At 42.9% G+C, this 21,985-nt stretch overlaps 2 protein-coding genes across 7 annotated transcripts in view; one reads left to right on the top strand and one right to left on the bottom strand.

Annotated features, from left to right (window-relative positions):
- The window catches only part of vil1 (villin 1), a 25,297-nt gene extending 12,195 nt beyond the window's left edge, over positions 1-13,102 (top strand). For all 3 annotated transcript variants that reach the window (XM_090215724.1, XM_021579239.3, XM_021579240.3), the window contains exons 2-20: positions 1,668-1,776; positions 1,924-1,998; positions 2,091-2,287; positions 2,735-2,843; positions 4,210-4,320; positions 5,611-5,819; positions 6,013-6,091; positions 6,860-6,958; positions 7,479-7,632; positions 8,043-8,143; positions 8,274-8,411; positions 8,596-8,754; positions 8,896-9,075; positions 9,670-9,815; positions 9,990-10,134; positions 11,087-11,275; positions 11,467-11,535; positions 11,836-11,988; positions 12,087-13,102. In XM_090215724.1, the coding sequence (XP_090071850.1) occupies positions 1,696-1,776; positions 1,924-1,998; positions 2,091-2,287; positions 2,735-2,843; positions 4,210-4,320; positions 5,611-5,819; positions 6,013-6,091; positions 6,860-6,958; positions 7,479-7,632; positions 8,043-8,143; positions 8,274-8,411; positions 8,596-8,754; positions 8,896-9,075; positions 9,670-9,815; positions 9,990-10,134; positions 11,087-11,275; positions 11,467-11,535; positions 11,836-11,988; positions 12,087-12,200 (2,508 nt within the window). In that variant the 5' untranslated portion in view covers positions 1,668-1,695 and the 3' untranslated portion in view covers positions 12,201-13,102. The remainder of the gene's footprint in view (positions 1-1,667; positions 1,777-1,923; positions 1,999-2,090; positions 2,288-2,734; positions 2,844-4,209; positions 4,321-5,610; positions 5,820-6,012; positions 6,092-6,859; positions 6,959-7,478; positions 7,633-8,042; positions 8,144-8,273; positions 8,412-8,595; positions 8,755-8,895; positions 9,076-9,669; positions 9,816-9,989; positions 10,135-11,086; positions 11,276-11,466; positions 11,536-11,835; positions 11,989-12,086) is intronic.
- Positions 12,876-21,985, bottom strand: zgc:66484 (spermine oxidase). 4 transcript variants are annotated; one of them, XM_021579243.3, is made up of 4 exons: positions 17,838-18,008; positions 15,168-16,360; positions 14,470-14,659; positions 12,876-13,736 (listed from the first exon to the last, which is right to left on the bottom strand). In XM_021579243.3, exons 2-4 carry the CDS (start codon positions 16,340-16,342, stop codon positions 13,599-13,601), a joined length of 1,503 nt encoding a protein of 500 aa, XP_021434918.1. In that variant the 5' UTR covers positions 16,343-16,360; positions 17,838-18,008; the 3' UTR covers positions 12,876-13,598. The 4 variants fall into 4 exon arrangements, with proteins under 4 accessions (XP_021434918.1, XP_021434916.1, XP_036814834.1 ...); XM_021579241.3 differs by lacking the exon at positions 17,838-18,008 and adding an exon at positions 21,808-21,985 and having other exon boundaries at positions 13,146-13,736; XM_036958939.2 differs by having other exon boundaries at positions 13,146-13,736; positions 17,526-18,002.

Here is a 21,985-nt window from a genome sequence, read left to right as displayed (position 1 = left end):
GACTTGCTTGAACAAATGTGATTTCTACTGATGATTGCGATGTACAAAATATGGCATAAGGGGACGACAAGCGGATAAGAGGCCATCCATAATTTCGATTAATACATTAATGAGCGAGCAACGACGAATGTCGTCAATATAACTGTTTGTTCAGCACTTTTGAAATGTACAGCGACAGAATTCAGAACATGGGCAGTTCTTACAGTGTACTCCCTGTACAACAAGTCAGAACCATAGGATAAATAAAGGGGGCATATAAACAGACAATGAAAGCTCTTACAACATTCAATGATTACATTTCTCTAAAACAGGTTATAGGCTACAGTACATGTGCACCACCAAGTTAGAACAGTAGGTGAAATTAAGAGGTGAAAATAGACGTCAAATAACACAATTCTATTATAGAATGTTGCGTGTGCTGAATTTTAACGTGCAAGCCAAGTGCCACCACTACTATCAGTGGCACTGTCAAAGCTGTACAAAAAAAAGTTGGCAAACAAGCACACGGCCACGAACTATGTGTTTACAAAACCGTGTTGGTGAAAGTAGACCAAATTATTAGGTTGAGGCACATGAGCTACTAACAGCGCATTACATAACATACACTTAGTATTACTTTCTTAGCTACAGTATACATGTCTCCCTGGCATATTACATTGTTTATGCAGCAGCATACAAGACATTTTTGGACTCGCGGCAGTTCTTTGTGGGCAAATTTTGTCATGAAACTTTGTCATTAGTCCGGCATACTCTGGATTTATCGTGGGAACTCTGAGAAAAAAACACACAGCCACTCCACTGAATAGCAGGCTAACATTAGTGATTGCTTTGCAATGCTTGAGGTTAGCCACTGATTCCTTCCAAACGACTCATTGTTGAATTTGCGATTTCCAGCTTGTTGTGTAATGTTTATGTTCAATGACCGATGAGCACCGATACGTTTTATCTATAATTTCTCTTCATTATTAATCTTTATATGACAAGGATTAAAAAGGAGTTGCCTGTAGATTGTCGACTTGATCCATGAAGACTTTGAAAGTAAGATATTGACAAGATCAGTCCAATCAAAGCTACTGTGCATATTACCTGATTTGACATCATTTTATCTGTGGCCAATGACCTTGAGCCTTCTTGAAAGGGCACTTGTAACATAACTCTATGGCAGGACCCAAAGGGCTGAAATTCTGGATGTCTACCCTTACTAAGGACTTAAACTTGGTGATGACGTACTGTCTCCATGAGTGACAGAAAACTGAGCCAATCAAGGCGCAATGCTCATATTTTCTGCTGGATCACCCCACCACAGAAAGTACTGAGCTAGGCTGAAACGCCTGCATTTTGGAGCTGCCTTACTCAAAAAAACAAAAAAGAGACCATGTTTGTATGCAGCTTTATTAGCTGAATTATATATATACTTTTTTTATACATTGTTTGCAAACTAATATGAGATATGTATTAATGCCAAAATAATGACTGAAAAACAGACAAGCCACCCCCCCAAAAGAAAACAATACATTTATTTATTTATTTTTCAAAAAATGTGGGGCTCAAAACAGGTGGGGCTCTGATTAGGCCCACACACAAGCGTGTGCACACAAAGGGCATCCAGTACAAAGGAATACATTGAATCTACTTCCCCCCCCCCCCCCACACCCCCTTCCCTCTAGGTATCTTCTCCAAGCTGAATCTGGCACCATGCCACAGATCGAGGTCAAAACCCAAGTTGCAAAAGTCCTCAATAAAACCACGCCAGGGCTGCAGATATGGAGGATAGAGGTGAGAGAACAGCACATGTTTCCTTTGTCATCACTACATAATGAATATGCCGAACATGTAAATAACAATTTAGGTTAATTATCAAACTTTTTCTCACACAATGAAATGAAATGCAATTGAACTGGTTCCAATTTTCCAATTGGTCAGGCCTTGGAGATGGTGCCTTTCCCTTCTAAAGCATATGGAAATTTCTATGAAGGAGACAGCTATATCATTCTATACGTAAGTAATCAATGCAACGTTATGATGCACCCAAAATAATACATACAGTGACATCCCAGTAACATCATGTCTCTCTCTGTCTGATCTCGTAGACCAATAAGATGAACAGCTCATTCACCTACGACATCCACTTTTGGCTCGGAAAGGACACCTCCAACGACGAGCAGGGGGCGGCGGCCATCTACACCACCATGATGGACGAGCACCTGGGGGGTGTGGCTGTGCAGCACCGCGAGGCGCAGGGCTATGAGAGCGACACCTTCCGTGGATACTTCAAACAGGGCATCATGTGAGCTATGTAGTCCACACCCTACACCTGCCTACTGCATGGAAAGAAAAGGAACAGCTCTGATACAATGATTCCCATTGAACACAGACAAATTAGCAGCAGCTCACATGTATCCAATGCAACGTCACTATTTACACTAGAGACAAGCAACTTAAGTTCCTCCAACTCATCACTCAAATAAGCCACCATGTTGGCTTAACCTTGTGGTGACGTACCTAACATGTAATGGGTTTCAGAAGCATCAGAGGTGTATTCACTAGGAAACGAGTAGAGACAAACAGGCTGAAACGGGAAGGGATCTACCTGAAGATGTCCAATAAGAAAAACACATTTTTGTTTCAAAACCTTTTGCTGAAATTTGCGCTAATGAATACAATCCTGGTAATTGCCAAATAACAACAGAAATGGTTCCATCTGACAAAATTTCTTGCGCATGTTTTTCTGCAGCTACAAGAAGGGCGGCGTGGCATCTGGGATGAAGCAGGTGGAGACCAACACCTACAACATCCGTCGCCTGCTCCATGTCAAGGGAAAAAAGCATGTGGTGGCTGGAGAGGTGAGAAAGCTCAAGCCAACAGTGACCCTTGTGCCTTCACAGCCTCTGCTCTGCCCCTGACTAGGATGTCTACTTCAGTTACCATATTTTCTTCTTCAATTTGACTTGACTAGAAACAGCTCAGCCGGTGCATGTCACTTCCTTTTCTGCCTCGGAACAAATGCAAAACACTTCATGTACAGCGGATTGAACTTAAGTTCAAGTGCATCAATCATTAGTCACATTTGCTGCGCCACTGGCTACCGTGTAGCTCCTCACTGACATAATCACAAGAAAGCCTATCAAGAAATTACACTGACGTGCCTTATCCATTACAAAAATTCCAAGGTTAAAGGTTGACTCAGCCAAATGACATTGCGACAAGCAGCACCTCGCTTCACGCTGTGTACAGCGGGACAAAAACAGCAGAGAAGTTGAGCCTATTAGTTGTTTGCGGAAATTGACCCATTATGCTGTTTATTTTCTGCATCTATGTCATATCGCTGAGTCTACCTTCAATGTTCAACTCAGACATACTACTAATTGTGAAAGCTGAGTAGAATAAGGAAGATATTGTTAACCCAACGAGTACCCCATAATGCCGGTGCGTTTTAGACTTCTAACCCCTTTTTCCCAAAAAATGTAGCTACAGACTTCTGGGTTGTACCATTGGTACAAGTTCATCTGCATCCACAGATACCAACCATTCTGTGTGATTAACGGGGGCTGTGCTAGAGTGGTGTTTGTGAAACAAGGGAGTATTCCAAAGGGTCCCGGTGCCAGGTCTTTTTACAGCAACATCTGTGGAGTCCAAATGATTGGAGCTACAAACTATTAAAATCTATCTATAAAAATCTGAGACTCCCACTGATATTCTACGATGCTTAAGTGCGACACAAGAGTCTTTAGAAGATAAGGTTTCTACATAAAATATCATAGGAAATCCCAGGACATAATGTCTGTAATACTGTAATAATCTCACAAAGTCACTGTCACAAACTCCCAACTCCATACAGTTGTCACTGACTAGTTGGATATTCAATTCCCAGTGAGCCAACAATTTCCCTACTTATAGCATTTGTATTCATTTTTTATCAGATTTTTTTATCAACATTATTACGGAATTCATCTGTGTCTTTTCCATCCCCATCAATCCCCCTTTCCATCATCATCAATCCCCTTTCCATCCCCATCAATCCCCCTTTCCATCATCATCAATCCCCCTTTCCATCCCTATCAATCCCCCTTTCCATCCCTATCAATCCCCCTTTCCATCAACATCAATCCCCCTTTCCATCAACATCAATCCCCCTTTCCATCACCATCCATCCCCCTTTCCATCCCATCATCCCCCTTTCCATCATCATCAATCCATCCTTGAGAACAGGTGGACATGAGCTGGAGCAGCTTCAACAAGGGGGATGTGTTCCTGCTGGACCTGGGCAACCTCATCATCCAGTGGAACGGACCCAAGAGCAACCGCATGGAAAAACTCAAGGTAATGAGACATTTTCGACCACAGCCATAGAGATACTACCGCAATACTACTTTAACAGAACTTTACGGGTGACATTTTCGTTGTCTAAACGCTGCGAGCAAAATGGACAGATCTCGTCAGAGTTTAGTTCCTGTCTGTGCTTCAAGAATTTTTTATTTAACCAGGCAAGTCAGTTAAGAACCAATTCTTATTTACAATAACAGCCTAGGAACCGTGGGTTAACTGCCTTGTTCAGGGACAGAACAACAGATTTGTACCTTGTTAGCTCGGGAATTCGATCTAGCAACCTTTTGGTTACAGGCCCAACACTCTAACCACTAGGCTACCTGCCACCCCATTTTACCACCCAAAGTTTTAATGAAGTGAAACTGTGGAGCGGTGGTACTTTGTTTTTACTTTGGTGCATCATGAATGAGAGATAAGTGAAAGCAGGGGTTCAACCAAATTGCTTTCACACCTCCAAGCACGTCACGTCAGTGATAACCATAAGGAAGAGAAGTGAGGACGGGTGCATTTTTTTAAGTATTCAAACAAGGGCCCCTATGTAGGAAGACCTCTGCCTCTAAACCTAACGCTTCCAGCATGGAAAGTGTAACAGTATAGCTTCCGTCCCTCTCCTCACCCCTACCCGGGCTCGAACCAGGGAACCTCTGCACACAGACAACAGTCACCCACAAAGCATCGTTACCCATCGCTCCACAAAAGCCACGGCCCTTGCAGAGCAAGGGAAACCACTACTTCAAGGTCTCAGAGTAAGTGACGTCACCGATTGAAACGCTATTAGCGCGCACCACCGCTAACTAGCTAGCCATTTCACATCGGTTACACTCAACCCCCTTTTCCGTAGCAACCAGTGATCCGGGTCACGGCACCAATGTAACAGTATAGCTTCCGTCCCTCTCCTCGGGCTCGAACCAGGGACCCTCTGCACACAGACAACAGTCACCCACGAAGCATCGTTACCCATCGCTCCACAAAAGCCGCGGCCCTTGCAGAGCAAGGGGAACCACTACTTCAAGGTCTCAGAGCAAGGGACGTCACCGATTAAAATGCTATTAGCGCGCACCACCGCTAACTAGCTAACCATTTCACATCGGTTACAACTAAGAAAGAAGTGTGGTTCTAATGGCTCAATAAGGTAGAGCGTGGTGGGTTTGATTGTAAAGTACTGCCCCTGCACTCAAGGTGCTTTGGATAAAAGCATCAGCTAAAAACTAGCATTCCAGAGCGCCCTTGTCCCCTGGTGATGGTATGATTGGTGGATATTGTCACGTTTGTTTTTCTCTGCAGGGGATGACTCTAGCCAAAGACATCCGTGACAGGGAGAGAGGGGGACGGGCACAGGTGAGCGTGGTGGAAGGGGACGACGAGAAGTCTTCAGAGGAGGCCATGAAGCTGATGAAACAGCACCTAGGAGAGACAAGACGGGACATCAGGGACTGCATCGCACCTGACAACATCGTCGACCAAAAGCTGAAGTCCAGCGTGAAGCTCTTTCAGTGAGTGCTGACCACTGACATGACCTCAGGGATATCTATAACCTCCTTATGACCTGTCATAGACATGATAAGCTCTTATGACCTGTCATTGACATGTACTGTAGCAGATGTGAACTAGCTACTGAGAGCTGGCCATTTTTCTTCCAGAATTATTTTAAAAAATGATGTGTAACATTCTGTTTGTTCTGTGCAGTATCTCAGATGCCCAGGGGAACCTTGTGGTGCAGGAAGTGGCAGTGAAGCCTCTGACTCAGGACCTGTTGAATCACGAGGTGATTCCCCAATCAGGGAAAGGGGAGGCGGCATGTTAAAGGAGAAGGGGTTTAAAGTGCACGTTGTTGCCACTTGTCTACTCAAGCAAAATTGTATCCAGAATTCAAAGTACAGTATTTGGGCGTGTGCTATTAAATTATATTGACGGAGCTTAAGCCTAATAAAATGATCAGGTTCATACAAGAATGAGAAGATGATAAGGATAATGATAAAGATCCTTCTGCGAAATGTGTAAACTGAGAGAGATAAGTATGTGTAAGTTTTACACTAGTTCTGTGATGTTTTAATGAGAACTGAAAGAGAGACTATTTCTGCCCTGTGACACCGAACAGAGACAAACATGCTTCCCCTTGAGGGCTTGCATGTGGTCTCAACAGTCAAAATTAGCCAAACTTCTAATACTAATACATCTAGATTACAAGGGGTACACAGAAAATAAATCCACTGTCTGTCTGCGTTTAAGTATTTCAGTAGCCAACACTGATGTGGTTTAAAACCATGAGAAATGAGGCTCACATGAAAATTGAGGATTACAGTAACTGGTTCTCATAGTAATTGGTTCTCATTTTTAGCGCAGTGAAAATTAATCTGTTGGGATTGTTACAGACATTCTCAGTATGCCACATAATAATTGTCCCTATGTACAGAAGTGAATAATGCAGTACTGGCACTCAGGAAAACAGTAAACCTCTTTGCTGGGCAGTAGAGGTATAAATAAATGTAATTTCATACATGAGACATCTAATCTATATCTACTAATTTCACAGGACTGCTTTCTGTTGGATCAAGGTGGTACACGAATCTTTATCTGGAAAGGAAAAAAGGCTTCGAAGACAGAGCGGTCTGAGTCTTTGGATAAAGCAGAAGTGAGCCGCGCCTCGACACATATTAGTTTCACAATGGTTTTGATACCCCTTTGCTGTCCCCTATAGGCTTTTTAGGGGAATTCAGACTGACTGTTATAGGGGGTCCTAAAATATCAGACACCCTCGGTTTGTACATCCCATATAACAAATACCCAAACAAGTTAACCCTGAAAACCAGCTGAACCCCTGAGACACTTATTCTGGTCCTGGATCTTAAGCTCCACTCAATGATTTACCCACTCTCTCTGACACCCATATATCTATAACATTCTAATCTATGAATACTTTGGTATGTTCCTAGCAAAAGGAAAAATAAACAAAGCACAGGAATTACATTCCATGTGATCCCTACAGATGTACAATTTTAATTTGAGCCAGTTTGGAAAATAATCCTGCAGCAACAAGAAATGTGAAATGTGAATGCAATGATTTTAGGGGTTGATACATTTTCATCAACAAAATAGTGATCAAATTAAGATCCCACATCTGTATTTTAAAATCTAAAATCTTGGAATTCTAGGCATACAAGAAGGCGAAGGGCTACCCTATCTCCACCTACATCGAGATGGTAAATGATGGTGCTGAGTCTGCCGTATTCAAGCAGCTTTTCCAGAGGTGGACCGTGAAGGGTCAGACTGTGGGGATGGGCACCACAAGCAGCACAGGGAAAATTGGTGAGCAAGTCACACTGGATATACACTCAATGCACAGTAAAACTCAAATGATGTCAATTAGCCTATCAGAATCTTCTAAAGCCATGACATCATTTTCTGGAATTTTCCAAGCTGTTTAAAGGCACAGTTAACTTAGTGTATGTAAACTTCTGACTCACTGGAATTGTGATACAGTGAATTATAAGTGAAATAATCTGTCTGTAAACAATTGTTGGAAAAATGACTTGTATCATGCACAAAGTAGATGTCCTGACCGACTTGCCAAAACTATAGTTTGTTAACAAGAAATGTGTGGAGTGGTTGAAAAATGACTTGAACTTCTGACTTCAACTGTATTTCTCAACTTGACTAATGAAACTAAGCACTCAGTATTCACTGGTAAAAAAAAATGTGTTTTCTTGACAATGCAGCCAAGGTTGAGCAGATCAAGTTTGATGCAACTTCCATGCATGCAAGGCCTGACCTGGCTGCCCAGCAGAAAATGGTGGACGACGGAACAGGCGAAGCAGAGGTTGGTTGGTAACAAGAATTCTTCTGTCACATCCTGTTATAACTAGCTTTGACACAATAATGATTCATAATCCTCCCCTTTAAACTATACATCCAATGGACACCAATATGTCCTATTTTCCTCCAACCAGGTGTGGAGGTTAGAGGACAGTGAGCTGGTGCCTGTGGACAGGAAGTGGTTGGGCCACTTCTATGGAGGCGACTGCTATCTCATCCTCTACAAATATGAAGTCAGCAACAGGAGTCACTACATGCTATACATGTGGCAGGTCAGAACACCCTGCTAGCCACCATTCCCTGTATGACATAGCTCTTTTTCTGCTTGGCAATCAAGCTTTTGTTAATACCAGAAAATGTTGATACGAGAAGAGCTTAATTTCGTGACTTAGTCTCTGGCTTGCTTTCTGCAACCTATGCAGATAGATAACTAGGATGTGTTTGATGTGCAAATAGGGTCGTCATGCGACCACGGGAGAGCTAGCTGCCTCTGCTTTCCAAGCCGTGAACATCGACCGGCAGTACAACGGGGAGCCAGTTCAGGTCCGAGTGCCCATGGGGAAAGAACCACTCCACCTCATGGCCATATTCAAGGGCAAGATGGTGGTCTATGAGGTAAGCCCTCTCCATGTGTTCCTTTGTCAATTACTTTTCAAGGAAATTCTTGGAATGTTTCAAATCTATCGTCTTAAAAGATTCTCATTGGAATCTCATAATGATTGTCTGTAATCATGCGATTGTAATCATGGTTTGCAGGAGGGGAGCTCCAGAGTCAACTCTAAACATGTCCAGCCGGCAGTTCGTCTCTTCCACATCCACGGCACCAACGAGTTCAACACCCGCGCCATTGAAGTGCCGGCACGCTCTTCGTCCCTCAACTCCAACGATGTCTTTGTGCTCAGCACTGACACTTGCTGCTATCTGTGGTACGGAAAGGTAAGCAGCAAAAATGCCATAACCTTGTAATCCAGGTTAAGCAGAGTAACAGGTCTCCAGCTAAGCATTGATGAGGAGAGTACAAGCAGTGGCGTCATGCCCCCTCAGATTTGCCCAGTTTTTTGAAAAATTCTGATGCTAATTCCGAAACTTTATTTTTAAGCCCAAATGTTATCATAATTATCTATAAAAAAGATCTGTCAGCGGTATTTGGGTGGAGGGGCACAATGATTGGACCAGCCAAAAAGTACAAGGAATGTTTATTTTTTTAGATAAGCAAGAAATGACTAAATGTACTAAAGGTTATTGGGTTATGATACTATATACTAGTGTGGCAGTTGTACTAAACTCCCAAATCATAAAATATCCTAAATAATCAATGTGCATGATTAATAAAAAATTAAACAGGTATATACATATTTTTACATAGAATTAGGCGATTATGGCTCTAGATTGAAGGAAAAGGATGATTCAGGTGTTTGAAAATTGCACATACTTCGTGCCCCCTCTAAAATAATGGGTGTCTGATGTCCCTGAGTTCAAGGGCAGTGCTTTACCTAGTTATGCGACAGGTATGACTCTCATCCCTTGCAGGGCTGCAGTGGCGATGAGCGAGAGATGGGCAAATCCCTGGCAGACATCATCTCCAGGAGGGAAAAACAGGTCATTGCAGAGGGCCAGGAGCCGGCTCACTTCTGGGTCAATCTCGGAGGCAAGTCCCAGTATGCCGACAGCAAGAGGTACTACACTTGATCCCTTGGTTTTATAGTTACCTTAGGGCCCTGTTCATCTGAATTCAGTTAGCAGATTTTAACTTGTTTTATTAATGAACTCAGAAAATCATTGTTTACAACTGAAAATTACATCCCTTTTTTTGATGCCTTCTTCCTGATCCGTCTGTGGTCTCTGCCAAGGCTTCAGGAAGAGCACACAAATATCACCCCACGTCTCTTCGAGTGCTCCAATCAGACAGGCCGCTTCCTGGCCACGGAGATCACCAACTTCAACCAGGACGACCTGGACGAAGATGACATCATGTTGCTGGACATATGGGACATGGTGAGGGCCTATTTGTATTTATTAGGGATCTCCATTAGCTGCTGCCAAGGTACTCTTCCAAGGTACTCTTCCACTCTTTCATTAAGGCATTTACATCACAAATTAAGTACATCATAGTACATCATATAACATTACACCACTACGTATCTACAATAGAAAATGTATAATGCCACCATACAACAATATTGCAATGAACTTGTGTGTAGAGTGAGTGTGCTAGCGTTTGTGTGCGTATGCCATGTGTCTGTACCTGTGTGTATGGCACTTCACAGTACCTGCTATTCCATAAAGAGTGACAATATTGTCCGCTATCATCCTCAGTAATTTTCTATCAAAGTTGTCAGATCCCGGCGGCTTGTCAATTGTGGATAGACAAAAAAAATAATGTAATCACCTCTTCTGCACTCACTTAATAGAATTCAAAATTGCAATGCTTGTCTTTCATAATTTGTTCAGTTATACTTGAAAGTGTAGAATCAGCATTTGTTGCTGGCATGTCATGCCTAAGTTTGCTAATCTTGCCAATGAAAAAAAACATTTTAAAGTAGTTGGCAATATCAGTGGGTTTTGTGATGAATGAGCCATCTGATTCAATGAATGATGGAGCTGAGTTTGCCTTTCTGCCCAACATTTCATTTAAAGTGCTACAAAGCATTTTTACTATCACTCTTTACATCATTTATATTTGTTTCATAGTATAGTTTCTTATTATTTTTATTCAGTTTAGTCACCTGATTTCTCAATTTGCAGTACAACTTGCCAATCGGTTGTGCCTGGAGTCCAAACTGATTTACCCTGTTTCCCCATGGTTACAGTTTGGGTTCCAGGCTACTACTGTACTGTCCTTTGGTGGCCACTATCAATCTACGGTCTGGAGGTCTGGTTCTTGTAAAACACAAGCCGTCCTGAGAGGACATCCTTCCTTACAAACCCTTGACCTCTTCTTACTCAGGTGTTCCTGTGGATCGGCAAGGGAGCCAATCAAATAGAGAAGGACAACGTGGTCCCCACGGCACAAGAATACCTGAAGTCCCACCCAGGGGGTCGGGATGTAGACACCCCCATCGTGATGATCAAACAGGGCTTTGAGCCTCCCACCTTCACTGGCTGGTTCCACGCCTGGGACCCACACATGTGGAGTGTATGTAGCAAGAATGAGTAATTATGAGATAATAATACACATTGTAGCAGGGTCATGTGCTTATAACAAGTCTAACAATGCATTATAACTGCATCATAATGCATTACACCTGTTGGTTTCAAGTGTTACCAAAATGTGTTTACTCGGGGCACAAAATATTGATTTAAACAAGCTGATTATTATGTCCACAGGGAGGGAAGTCCTACCAAGAATTGAAGGCTGAGCTTGGAGATGCCACTGACATCATCCAGATCACGGTGGTGAGTCTACTCTCTCTCAAGCACTAACATAATCTGATTCACGAAACTGTTCTCATGTAAGCATTCTTTACAAATGCTGTGCATCTACAGTATGCAACTGGAAATGTATTTAAGTGTTAATCTGACTCACGGAAAACAATGTCCACCGACAGAGTGGCCGAAAGGTCTAGACACCAGTTGACCTGGTGTTTTAACCTAGCCTAGCCATTTAGGAAAAATGATGGCATTGTCACAGAAACCAGTCAGATATGATTTTCTGCAACGGTTAAAGGAATGGTCTTTGTCTGTTTGTGGCTAAAGGAGAGGACCACATCCAATTCCACTCAGAATAACTCCAAGAACACTGGAATACCACTGTTGCAACCTACCGTTCAGGCCACCTTCCCTGCAGACAAGCTGTTGAACTGCCAGACAGAGGACCTGCCCGAAGGGGTTGACCCCACCAAGAAAGAGGTAAACTACACCCTTGGAACTCCATGATTGGTCTCTCTTCAGTCTGTATTTCAGAGTAGCTGCCAACATGTACTATACCATACCTTTATCTTTTCCAGGAGCATCTTTCCAATGATGACTTTGCTCTGATCCTGGGTGTGTCCAGGGCAGAGTTCTACTCCATGCCCAACTGGAAGCAGCAGAATATGAAGAAAGAGAAGGGTCTATTCTAGGAGTATATCTACACCGTGGGCCTCATTTTGACAGTGTGTAATACTGTCAAATCTTCTCAAACTCTATTTCAAAAGAAGTTTGGAATGCAAGCGGTCGAAATTCTGCATCTTGAATCTGCACTGTTATTTGTGCATCTTAGACCTGCAGAAATATTACTCTAGCGTGGACATGACTTTTTAAATGATCCCCACTAAAACAAAAGTATATGGAGTATTTCAGACATGGTTGACACTTTTTCGCGCTTTCAAAATGAGGCCCCTCGTGTTTTGTCATCTAGCCTTGCACTTCTACTCTTAGCCAAGAGAGTGTGTGAATGAGTGGGCCGTTCTCAAATAACTGTAAACAACATATTAAAGCGCCTTTAGGTTTAGTCTTGCAAATAATCTATGATTTGTTTTCTTGCTTCTGAAATGTCGCTGTTAAAATGTAGGCAATCGAGTTATGAAGATGACATTTGTAGTTGATAGAAAGGATTCTACACATTCTATTATTGGAGATTTAGCATAGGCTTCATTTGCAGCACTTTCCCCCTGAATTGCTACTTGTGTCACAGAATTATATCTGGATATGTAATGTGCCTGTCAGGCATTTCAAAATAAGTAGAATGTGATGTTGGTTCTATACTTTATGTCCACAATTAGCCTTAATATTGAAAACATATCTGCAACAATATATTTGCAATCTTCAGAGGACCACAAGGGCTTAGTTTATTAGTAGGTACTTTGTGTTTCATAATATACATGTTGAGGTGTAACATATCAATGAAATTATGACTGTCAAATGGAGATGTCTATTGGGGTATTTCGTTTTTTGCTATGTTGGATAAGCAGATGAATACATCTCTATGAAGATCCTTCATTTGCAATGCTACAATGACAGTCAATAAAGACCCTATTCCCCAGTTTGTGTTTTCAATACCTTCAGCAAATCATAATGAATCATACTGATATGTGCATCAAATTTTAATGTGAAAACAAATGGCAGTGTGGCGTATCTAATTGGGATCCAATTAATATATTCATCCCACAAAAAATGTATTTGTCAACAACAAAAAAGGTGTCATTTAAAATTACAGCTACAGTTTCAAGTTACACGAAAAAAGGAAAAAGGTCATTACATTATGAGTCAGGCAATCTTAGTATGCTAACCAATCCCTAAAAGAAAGAACTGATACTGTGACATACAACTACAATTACAAAGCACTTCAACTTTAACACAATCGCATGATGGTGACCAAAGTCCACAGCTGAATCCATAGTGGCGCCGTTCATAGTGGCTAATGATTTCAAGCAGCTGCTTACTAGATATCGAAAACAATTCATGGTCATTTCATCAGTATTAGTAACCTGCTGACAAGCTAGAGTTCTTAGTAAATGAGGCGTTTTGTGTATCACTCGTTAGAGGAATCGGGGCTCACTATCGGAGTAATGGTCAATGAGTCTTTGTGCTTCTCTGATGCCCGTCATGTAGGCCCCATGAGTGGTGGTGTAGAAGTTCACGTGGGTGGCCTCGCCAGCAAACAGCACCTGAAGAGGCTGAACATACAGAGACCAGAGTAGAGGTCAATTCGGGGAGTAAGTTGAAATTCTACTCATCATTTGAAAAATCTTCATAGAAAACAATGGATCATTTCCATTTCATGAATATCATTTTAATTCACTGACTTGACTGACTAAATTGAAAACTGAATTGACCCCAGGACTGACAGACACAAACACACAAACTTTGGTCCCTGAGTATTATCTTTACTGTAAATCACATGTGTATATTGTGCAATTCTACAACGCATCATTAAAAAAAGAGGTCACAGTCTACAAAGCACCACCAACTCGGTTGGTATTTGGTATATGATATTGGCTTCAATTGCAGATACTGAACGAAAATATCTCCTCCATAAAATCTGATTAAGGGTCTACTTGCTGACCATAAAATGAATATTGACTGAGATCATTCTGAGTGATACCGTGGCTTAATTGATGCCGTCTCAAATGCAAGTTAGCTAACTTAAGAGACATATCGCTGGTTCATACACTTACAAACTTGACTGTGTGTGTACCAATATTAGCCATGTCAAACTACTGTACATGCTTACTAACATATTAGGAAGTAGGTATGTCAAAGATATTAGTTATTGCAATAATGAGCAGTTAGAAGCATGCTTAATGTTACTAGAAGCTATCTTCATTTTAAAGTGTTGCCAACTGTACATGAAAGTTGTTGTCAGAATCATGTGCACTCCGGAAGGGTTGTGAACGTCATGTACTGTACCTTTGCCTGTGAGTTTCCAGCCTCACAGGGCAAAGGAAGAGGGGCTGCCAGGGCTGTGTGTTCCCTCACAGCGTCCACTCCTGGAGGGGGGTACGTATATGACCCACGGACATAACGCTCACTCCCCCACTTGGACATCAGGACCTGGGCTGGCTCTGGTACTGACCAGCCAGTGAAGGACCTAAGCATTCTGTCAAAACACAAGCCTGATTGTTACTCATCCTGAACATTCTCACACAGTTTGCCAAAAGAATAGCTGACTAATGATGGGATTAAAAGTGATGACTGTGTGTTTCTGATTTAATTCTTCATGCATGCATTCTCACACAGTTTTTTTGCTTTGTGAGCAATAGCTCATGCTTGAATGTTGCAAAATAGGTTGTTTAAAAATAAGAATAGCTTATTTTACTTAGAGTTTTCTTTACAAAGTCACTTTTGTCATCAAGCACAAAACAATAGCAGAATAAAATGTCCTTAAATATTAGTGTGGTAAACCATTGTAGGGTATTTAAGGGCATAAAAAGCATGGAATCTGAGGCCATCTACAGACACCACCTTAAAGACAGGGTGAAAGGTTCAACATGAATGTCACATATCTCAGTGATGAGATAGATATGATGGCCACAACTCTCTCCCACACACTCAATGATTGAACCTTTGACCTGTGCACCTGATTGATAAGTAGACCTGATACACACCTTACACACACCTCTCCCACTATCTTTTCGTCCAGGCTCTCCATGTGTTGGGCCTCCCGGCCTGTGATCCAGCCGCAGAGGACTGTGGGATGGCGGGCCACCGTGTCAAAGCCACAGATCTTCTTATACCACATGTCTCTCCAGGCCCCACCCTCTGACTGAGAGTGCTGGTATACCTCCTCATCCTCAGGCCCAGCGTCCCACACCAGCTGGATCCCGGCACAATCGTGGGGCCAGAACCTGTCCTCGAACCGCAGGTAAATCTTGTCCACCGTGCCAAAGCCCAGTCTCTCAATGGCGTCGGCCTTGGACTTGGGGAGGGCTGGCTCAAACATGGCCACTGCATTCTCTTTCAGGAAGCCTAAAGGGACGGTCACGATGACGTGGTCTGCCATGAAGCACTGGCCCCCCTGGCACAGCACTCTGACTGGACGGGTGTGGTTCTTCTCCTCCTGCAGGGCCCAGTGGATGCTGTGTACCGGCCTGTCACACAGCAAGGCTCCAGGCGGAAGGTTGTCCAAGAGGGTGTCTGCTAGGGCCTGATAGCCTCCGGGGCCCAGAGAATTGAAGAAGCCCCCCTCCAAGGCCACATAGTGACCCAGCTGCGAGGCAGACACCTCATAGAGGGAGGAGCTGGCCTCATCCGTGCATTCGCTCCTCTTGCACCACTCAAATACCCTCGGGCCGTCCTCCAAGGCCGCCAGGGGTGACTGGGCGAACTCCTCGTCCAGGTAGCCCCCCAGGCTCTGACTGCTGTGCCTAGGCTCCAACTCTGATTCGAAGGCCCTGGAGGTGAGCCCGCTGAAAAAGGAACACACCTGCTCCACCTCGTCCACCGGAAGCTGTCGCCTGCTTTCCCGGAAGAAGTAGTCCCTAGGGGTGACAGAGCCTGGCAGGCACATGATGCTGGCTGAGCCTCTCTCCTCCAGCAGCAGGCCCTGCTCCTGGGCTAGCAGGAAGAGAGGGTTGGCCTCCTGACCGTGGATCCAGTTGGCCCCCAGCTCAATTACATTCTGGCCAAAGGGTTTTGTGGTGTAGACCCGGCCTCCGGGCCTGCCCATAGCCTCCAGGACTTGGATGTGCTGAAATCCAGCTTTCACCAGGGTGGAAGCTGCAGATAAGCCTGATAGACCAGCACCAACCACCACCACTCTGGCAGCACTGTGTGGACTCATTCTGCAGTGAGCTGTCTCCTGAGGGAAGGAGGTGAGAAGGGTACAGTTTTTGCCCTGTCACCATAGAATTGCTTGGGACACATTCCTTCACCAAAAACTAAACTTTCCAATTGCATGCTGTATTTGTTGTTTAACAACAAATAATAGACCATTTCAGTTGCTCAAAAGTTTAGCCAAAAATGTAAGGGACAGTGGGGTAAGTCGTGCCAAAGGTTTAGTTGAGTCACTCTTTGTTTCTAGGAAACTATACACAAAATGAATCATGTGACCAAATATTTAAGAAGAGGTCATCATATGGAGTCTGTGGGGGAAGAAACCACATGGAAAAATTGAGGTAAAAAAAAAAGTATTAATCAAGCTCAATGAATGTATTGGGTTATAGGTTTCATGATGCTTGTATCTAAGCCAAAATATATAGTCTTAAAACTGTTTCATACATTAGTTGGGGTCTCTATAAGCTACAAGATGAGGTCCTAAACCTATCATGAAAGTTTATCCTTGTAGCTGTGTGGGCTAATATAGTCAAAATGGTTGCTTTGGGGTAAATTGTGCCCTTTGGCGAGTTGAGCCAATGGCTAATCAATATAACCCATTCAAATGATTACATTTTGTTCGTTTCATGCATAATATGAATAGTATTTTGAAGATACCTCGCATTTGTTTGATTCAAGTTGCCTCTAAGCCACACTTGAAGTGTTTTATTCCCAGGCATAATGCAAGGCATTATAGCTGGGATATGAGTTCACACCCGGGCCTGAGCCTATGTTAAAAGTGTACAACAAAAAAATACAAAGTGTTAGAAATGTGTCGCTGTTCTCAATTTATCGCCGAGACCTAGCGCTGAGTGTCCTGGTAGGCGTAGTTCTTCCTGATGTCGTATTACCTCTAGGTGTCGACTCAGTCTGCCCAGATTGCAATACACTATTTTGGTCAATTCTGTTTTCCCGGTTAAATTTGTCCTGGTTTTCGAGTCTTCCTCGTTTTTTCATGTTTTCACTCTCAAAATCACAACAATGATTAAACCACATCAGGAGCACGTTTGAGGTCTGGGAACAATCAATACAGTACATTTGGAGGGTGTAGTTGCCCTTTAATTCAATTGCTCGCTTAGCGAGAACGGGTTGTGTTTGGCTAGCGATGTTTTTGAACTCTACAATGTACAGTGTGTCAATTTCTCTCATACCTAGCGCCGAGACTCCTAGTGGGCATAGTTCTTCCTGATGTCGTATTACCTCTAGGTGCCAACGCTGTCAGCCTCGACGGTAATACACTCGTGTCCCCTCCATGGACTGACATACATAAAGCATCCTTTATTCTGGCTGCGAAGGCATCGGTTTCCTCCTTAACTAGATTTAATAGCTCGTCTATGGAACAAAATATGGGAAATTTGCGTACTATACTGTTAATAAAACACACATGTCCACCACCATGTATGTGGCTAATGCTAGTTCCTGATGTTGTGGTGCATGTTCAGCCAGTGGTAAACAAGACTCACGAGGTGTGCAACATCCGGAAGTTGTCAGAACATCCTGAAAATGGTGGTGGGAAATTAATTTGAGTGAAAACCTCCTTCCATCAGCAAGGATATTGAAGATGAGACGTGGCTGGGTCTTTCAGCATGACAATGATCCCAAACACACCGCCCGGGCAACGAAGGAGTGGCTTCATAAGAAGCATTTCAAGATCCTGGAGTGGCCTAGCCAGTCTCCAGATCTCAACCCCATAGACAATCTTTGGAGGCAGTTGAAAGTCCATGTTGCCCAAATTGCTTTACCTGAGCATAACCCAAAAACTAAGGACTTATTAGCCAGGCCTACTCTGTTGCTTATGATTTTGGTTCGAGTTGAAAAAAATGCTGCGCTTATGGAATGGCATGCTTTGAGCACTACTGAAAAGTGATATTTACATGTGAAAAATGAATGCCATGTGCTGCATTTGCTATAGGCCTATTGTTTATATTTCTGTTGGTGACACTTTGATATCTTGATAATATGCAGCTGTTTAAAGGGCAAATCCACATATGAAGCCCTGACCTCAATCCTATAGAAAATTTGTGGACAGAACTGAAAAATCATGTGCGAGCAAGGAGGCCTACATACCTGACTCAATTACATCAGCTCTGTCAGGAGGAAGGGGCCAAAATTCACCCAACTTATTGTGGGAAGCTTGTGGAAGGTTACCCGAAACGTTTGACCCAACTTAAACAATTTGAAGGCAATGCTACCAAATACCAATCGAGTGTATGTAAACTTCTGACCCACTGGGAATGTGATGAAAGAAATTAAAGCTGAAATAAATTATTTTCTCTATTTTTCTGACTTTTCACATTCTTAAAATAAAGTGGTGATCTAACTGACCTAAGACATGGCATTTTACTAGGATTACATTTCAGGAATTGTGAAAAACTGAGTTTAAATGTATTTGGCTAAGGTGTATGTAAACCTCCGACATCAACCGTATATACAGTATATATATATATATATATATATATGTATATATATATATATATATATATATATATAGAGAGAGAGAGAGATCCAAAAATGATCCAAAAATTGATGTAGCAACTACAGATTGCAATAATCAAAACTGCGGGTTGTTGCTAATGTTTCCATTAGGGCTATGGATTTTTTTTTTTATCAGCATGAATTAGATTGAGCAAATAGACATTTAGATTGGTGAACAGTCATCCACAACAACCACCATAGCTAGGCGCAAATAGCTAAATGAGAGAGCAGCAGTGTGATTCACATCAATGTGCTATGTAGATATCAATAATAAATGATATCCGTATCGCCTTTAGACTACACCACTGCTGTTGTCCTTACCTCCAAGTATTTATTCAAATTGATTAATCTTTAGATGCCAACCGCAGTCGCACCACTGTAAGACATAGCTTGGACTGTAGCCTGGTTGCAAAAACCTATTCCTGAGCTTTTCCAGCGATCCCATCAAACATATTTGGTGTGTCATCAGGGTGGTTTCTGACTTGTGCTCAGACATGCTCAAGTGGAACAAACTTAAACTTGCACCTTTTTTCAATGTTGATTTAAATGGCATTGAGAAAACAAAGAAGTGTGAAAGCATTTTTAATACGCTACTCCCCAACCCTGGTTGCGACACAGATCCTGCCGGAGAGTGTTGGGAAACGGAAAATAAATTGTCTGTTCTGTTGAGTTTTGCTGTAATCTTTGGCAGATAAGGTTAGGAAGTGAGAGTTATCCCGTGAAATACTTCGGTGTTTAATGGGTCAAATTTATGGGCATGTTGCAGCAGTAAGTAGGTGGAAGAGTCCTAGATGTGAGAAGTGTGCAAGAGCACATGAGATGATGGAGGTGTCCGGTGAGAGAAAGGCAGGTTGAGGTGCGGAAGTGGTGAAGAGAGTGGTAGAGGAAGATGGGTACAGGGTGAGGGATCCTGAGAGGATTCCTGCGATTAGGCAGAGACTAATAGAGAGTGATGGGAAGAATACTGTATTTGCTTCAGTAAGGTAGTTTTCTTGGCATTCATAGCTATGGTTGCCAAGTACTGCATAAATTATTTTATTTTTTAAATCACAGAAAATAAAAGGTTGTTGGCAGCAGCAGAGAAATACTTGGGACTGCGAAGTTTTACTGCATAACAGTTGCGGGGGGGTGTTGTTCTGACCTCACAGACATTGGTCTGGGACCCCGCCCTGTGCAACTGGGTACTGGACTTCCTGACGGGCCGCCCCCAGGTGGTGAGGGTAGGCAACAACATCTCCTCCCCGCTGATCCTCAACACTGGGGCCCCACAAGGGTGCGTTCTGAGCCCTCTCCTGTACTCCCTGTTCACCCACGACTGCGTGGCCACGCACGCCTCCAACTCAATCATCAAGTTTGCGGACGACACAACAGTGGTAGGCTTGATTACCAACAACGACGAGACGGCCTACAGGGAGGAGGTGAGGGCCCTTGGAGTGTGGTGTCAGGAAAATAACCTCACACTCAACGTCAACAAAACTAAGGAGATGATTGTGGACTTCAGGAAACAGCAGAGGGAACACCCCCCTATCCACATCGATGGAACAGTAGTGGAGAGGGTAGCAAGTTTTAAGTTCCTCGGCATACACATCACAGACAAACTGAATTGGTCCACTCACACAGACAGCATTGTGAAGAATGCGCAGCAGCGCCTCTTCAACCTCAGGAGGCTGAAGAAATTCGGCTTGTCACCAAAAGCACTCACAAACTTCTACAGATGCACAATCGAGAGCATCCTGGCGGGCTGTATCACCGTCTGGTACGGCAACTGCTCCGCCCTCAACCGTAAGGCTCTCCAGAGGGTAGTGAGGTCTGCACAACGCATCACCGGGGGCAAACTACCTGCGCTCCAGGACACCTATACCACCCGATGTCACAGGAAGGCCATAAAGATCATCAAGGACATCAACCACCCGAGCCACTGCCTGTTCACCCCGCTATCATCCAGAAGGCGAGGTCAGTACAGGTGCATCAAAGCTGGGACCGAGAGACTGAAAAACAGCTTCTATCTCAAGGCCATCAGACTGTTAAACAGCCACCACTAACATTGAGTGGCTGCTGCCAACACACTGACACTGACTCAACTCCAGCCACTTTAATAATGGGAATTGATGGGAAATGATGTAAATATATCACTAGCCACTTTAAACAATGCTACCTTATATAATGTTACTTACCCTACATTATTCATCTCATATTCATACGTATATACTGTACTCTATACCATCGACTGTATCCTTATGTAATACATGTATCACTAGCCACTTTAACTATGCCACTTTGTTTACATACTCATCTCATATGTATATACTGTACTCGATACCATCTACTGTATCTTGCCAATGCTGCTCTGTACCATCACTCATTCATATATCCTTATGTACATATTCTTTATCCCCTTACACTGTGTACAAGACAGTAGTTTTGGAATTGTTAGTTAGATTACTTGTTGGTTATTACTGCATTGTCGGAACTAGAAGCACAAGCATTTCGCTACACTCACATTAACATCTGCTAACCATGTGTATGTGACAAATCAAATTTGATTTGATTTGATTTGATATAGAGGACTATTTTCTCTATGCTAAGTAGACTAGCTAAAGATGTAGTTTAAAATGTATTGGGCTGTAAGCTAAGGTTTCAGTCAAACAGGCTATACATTTAAGCAATAAGGCACGAAGGGGTGTGGTATATGGCCAATATACCACAGCTAAGGGCTGTTCATAGGCACGACGTAATGCGGAGTGCCTGGATACAGCCCTTAGCTGTGGTATATTGGCCATATACCACAATCCCCTGAGGTGCCTTATTGCTATTAGAAACTGGTTACAAATGTAATTAGAGCAGTAAAAATACATGTTTTGTCATACCTGTGGTATACAGTCTGATATACCACGGCTGTCAGCGAATCAGCATTCAGGGCTCGAATCAAGTTTATAATTGAAAACAATTGCAGCCTACCTGTGTTGATTTCGATAGCATATAGCCTAGGCAGGCTGGGCTGGGAAACTCAAGGAATCAGATTTCAAGAGAGAATACTGTTATGTAGGAAGAAGAAGACTAAAGTCTTTATAAACTGCTTGGGTGTGTCTACAACTCTCCTCACATTGTTGAGCTAACATAACTGGTTAGTTAGAGT

Source organism: Oncorhynchus mykiss, chromosome 22 (genome assembly GCF_057628025.1).
Source record: "Oncorhynchus mykiss isolate SJ-2025 chromosome 22, ASM5762802v1, whole genome shotgun sequence".
Lineage (NCBI taxonomy): Eukaryota > Metazoa > Chordata > Actinopteri > Salmoniformes > Salmonidae > Oncorhynchus > Oncorhynchus mykiss.
Note: the sequence above shows the minus strand (reverse complement) of the source record. Positions and strands in the feature narration are given on the sequence as shown.